At 46.6% G+C, this 3,507-nt stretch overlaps 1 protein-coding gene across 1 annotated transcript in view; it reads left to right on the top strand.

Moving 5' to 3' along the window:
- lrrk1 (leucine-rich repeat kinase 1) overlaps nucleotides 1-1,969 on the top strand; it is a gene marked incomplete at its 3' end in the record, with an annotated part of 56,793 nt that extends 54,824 nt beyond the window's left edge. Inside the window, 1 exon segment of the mRNA XM_005945724.3 lies at nucleotides 1,666-1,969. Coding sequence (XP_005945786.2) covers nucleotides 1,666-1,969 — 304 coding nt within the window.
- Between the last annotated feature and the right edge of the window lie 1,538 nt (nucleotides 1,970-3,507).

The following is a 3,507-nucleotide window of genomic DNA, read 5'->3' on the forward strand; positions in this document are numbered from 1 at the left end:
AAATAGGCGCAGCCAAGTGGCGGAGGGCTTTCGCTTTGGTGGCCTCAGAATCTCATCTCTGATTTTTGCAGATGATGTGGTTCTGTTGGCTTCATCGGGTGAGGGCCTCCAGCTCGCACTGGAACGGTTCGCAGCCGAGTGTGAAGCAGCGGGAATGAGGATCAGCACCTCCAAATCTGAGGCCATGGTTCTCAGCCGGAAAAGGGTGGAGTGCCCACTCCGGGTCGGGGATGAGTTCCTGCCCCAAGTGGAGGAGTTCAAGTATCTCGGGGTCTTGTTCGCGAGTGATGGGAGAAGGGAGCCGGAGATCGACAGACGGATTGGGGCTGCAGCTGCAGTAATGCAGACGCTGCACCGGTCCGTCGTGGTGAAGAGGGAGCTGAGTGTAAAAGCGAAGCTCTCAATTTACCGGTCGATCTACGTCCCTACCCTCACCTATGGCCACGAGCTGTGGGTAGTGACCGAAAGAACGAGATCGCGGATACAAGCGGCAGAAATGAGCTTCCTCCGAAGGGTGGCTGGCCTCTCCCTTAGAGATAGGGTGAGAAGTTCGGCCATCCGGGAGGGGCTCAGAGTAGAGCAGCTGCTGCTCCACATCGAAAGGAGCCAGCTGAGGTGGTTCGGGCATCTGACAAGGATGCCCCCTGGGCGCCTCCTGGGTGAGGTGTTCCAGGCATGTCCCACCGGGAGGAGGCCCCGGGGCAGACCCAGGACACGCTGGAGAGATTATATCTCTCGGCTGGCCTGGGAACGCCTTGGTATTCCCCCGGATAAGCTGGAGGAGGTGGCTGGGGAGAGGGAGGTCTGGACCTCTTTGCTTAGGCTGCTGCCCCCGACACCAGGGGCTCTGCCACCAAGGAGTTGTTTAACTGCCTCAGTGACCTCGCCCCCGGAAATTGGCGGGTCATTCCCCTCATCCCTCGGACTTTGAACATGGTATCAGATTAATTTAACAGTTCATCTGCATGTTTTAATCCAACTTCTGGAGGCTTACGGCAGACCTTTCACTATGTAAAACAAGCAGCGATGATGGAGCAGCTACAAAGTTTGCTTTCTTCACGTCAGTGAATGAGTAACGCTCGCTTTTTCCCTGTAACGTTTTTAGTGGTGAGCACAAGAACAGCGTTGCTTTTTTGGATGCTTGAAACATGTTTTCTTTATCTCAACGGGAGCTCACCATCTCAGTAACAGGTTCGCCTCTTTGCTCTTTGTCAGAACAGAGTGTTTGTGCCGCAGACTCCAGCTCCTCGTCAAACTGTGTGTGCCATGCTGATTGTCACTGGTTCTGCTGTGTTTTTTTTTTTTTCTTTCAAACTGGGAACTGCGTGGGCTTCATGTTGTCAAACTTTTCATTCATAGACTGATCCTGAATACGTTTGTACATATGTACGTAATACGTTATCGCAAATGAAGATGAAAGGCTCGCATCTGCATGGTTTAACACATCGGTGTGCTACAGAGCCTTGTCTCAAGAATTTTTTGTAATCGAATTATTCAAATTACTTGTGTCAGTGCAGCCCCTTAAAGAGTAAAAGTGTTTTGTGAATCCATGTGTGAATGGATGAAAGTGCTTTCAGTACTCTGTGTTGTACATCAACTCTGATTTTCAGCCCTCTGCTACATCTGTACATAAAGTGAACATACTTTTTTTTTACTTTCTTCTAGCTTTGACTGGCAGTGAAAGTGATGGGAGTCTTCTTGTAGAGCAGTATGCCCCTTGTTCTCTCTGTGCCTCCCTGGGCCAAAAGAATCAGGTTGAGTTCCCAGCCAATGAACACAGCAAGGATGGAGATGGTGTAAAATGTGAAGACGACAAAGGAAGAGAAGCAGGGGTCTATTATTTTAACATGGAGGACTGCGTACTGGCTGCAGTGGAGAAGGAACACATCGTGTGTCCTCTGCATCCCGATCAGCCAGTTCCTCTTCAAGAGCTGGTCCCAGAACTCTTCATGACTGACTTCCCTGCACGGTAAACTCTAAAATTTCATAGATTGTTTAGACTGAAACATATGAAATCTTACTCTGCTGGTTAATTGTGAGCTTGACTTTAAAGTTTCTCATCATTTAATTTCAAAGAAAAACATAGGCGTAAGGCAAGATAGCAGGACAGAAATCAAGGTCCGAGGGTAAAAGCCCTTCTTTAAGAAACTCTTAACTTTGTTATGTTGTATGGTTAATATGTACACATAATAAATTATCATTTGCTTCTTTTTTTCTGGATGCCTTGTGAGCCAGACGTTTGATAGTAGTTTTGCATTATATAGTGTAGAATTCAAACCATATTTTGCTGGAGACACTAGAGAAAAACAACAAGAAAGTTGATTTTATTATTTTCTAAGTTATAATTAGAATGCCACCTAAAAACTCCAGCATTTGAATGGAAATAGCATTTTCTTCATTTTTGTGATTATAAAGTGCTTGTAGTAAAATGTTCTACATGCTTTATTTTGTATTATAGTGAAATATGACTATACACCATTCAGAAATTGTCACTAGTTGCCTTTTGCTATATGAAGTCGTTTTATTATTACACTAATTGCCAAAAGTATTCACTCACCCACCCAAATCATTGAATTTAGGTGTTCCAAAATGTTCAACCTGAAGTGCAAGTGGGTTCTGCAGCAGGAAACGAACCACAACACACCAACACACTACCTCTAAATAGCTTAAGAAAAACAAAATGAACACTTTGGAGTGTCCTTGTCAAAGTCCTGACCTGAGTCTGATTGAGATGCTGTAGTATGACCTTCATGCTTAAAAAACCCGTCAGTTTATCGCAAATGCTTGATTGGAGTTGTTTGTTCTAAGAGTGGCCCAACAAGTTATTAGGTTTAGGGGGCAATCATTTTTTCACACAGGGCATATAGGTTTTTCTGCATGCAACATTGAAGCAGCTCAGAGCCTAAGAATTTCACTCATGTGCCATTGTTACTTATATATGACAAATAAACGAACAGGGTAACAGCTAGTGGTGCAAGCAGTGGGATTGTCTGGAAAGACTAGGCTTGTCATCACTGGAAACTATCTCAATGCAGAGAGCTATCGAGATGAGATTTTGGAATACGTGGCAATCCTATGGCACCACAGTCTGGAATCAAACTCCATCTTCCACAATGACAGCGTTCAACCAAGCAGAGCAAGTTTTATTAGAGACTACTACCAGAATTTGGGAGTGGAAAGGATGGAATGGCCTGCCTGCAGACATGACCTCAACCCCATTTAAAACTTGTAGGATCAGCCTGGGTGTGCTTGCTGTTCATACAGAGTGACCAACAACACCACACTGGCTGACTTGTGACAAATGCTGGTTGAATAATGGGATACCAGGTTGCTGTGGCCGTGTGGTTTTTCCATGTGCTACTGAGGCGCCTGTTTGAGGCGCCTGCCCTCCCTGGGGCCAGCTCCCCCACTGACCCCAGTAAGCACCCCCATACTCCGCAACCCGCCAGGGAAAGGGGGCCCAGGCCCATCCGGACCGGGGCCCAGTTCAGCAGCGCCGCCCGGCCC

Source organism: Haplochromis burtoni, unplaced genomic scaffold, assembly GCF_018398535.1.
Source record: "Haplochromis burtoni strain Fernald_Lab_line unplaced genomic scaffold, NCSU_Asbu1 Contig_450, whole genome shotgun sequence".
Taxonomy (NCBI): Eukaryota; Metazoa; Chordata; class Actinopteri; order Cichliformes; family Cichlidae; genus Haplochromis; species Haplochromis burtoni.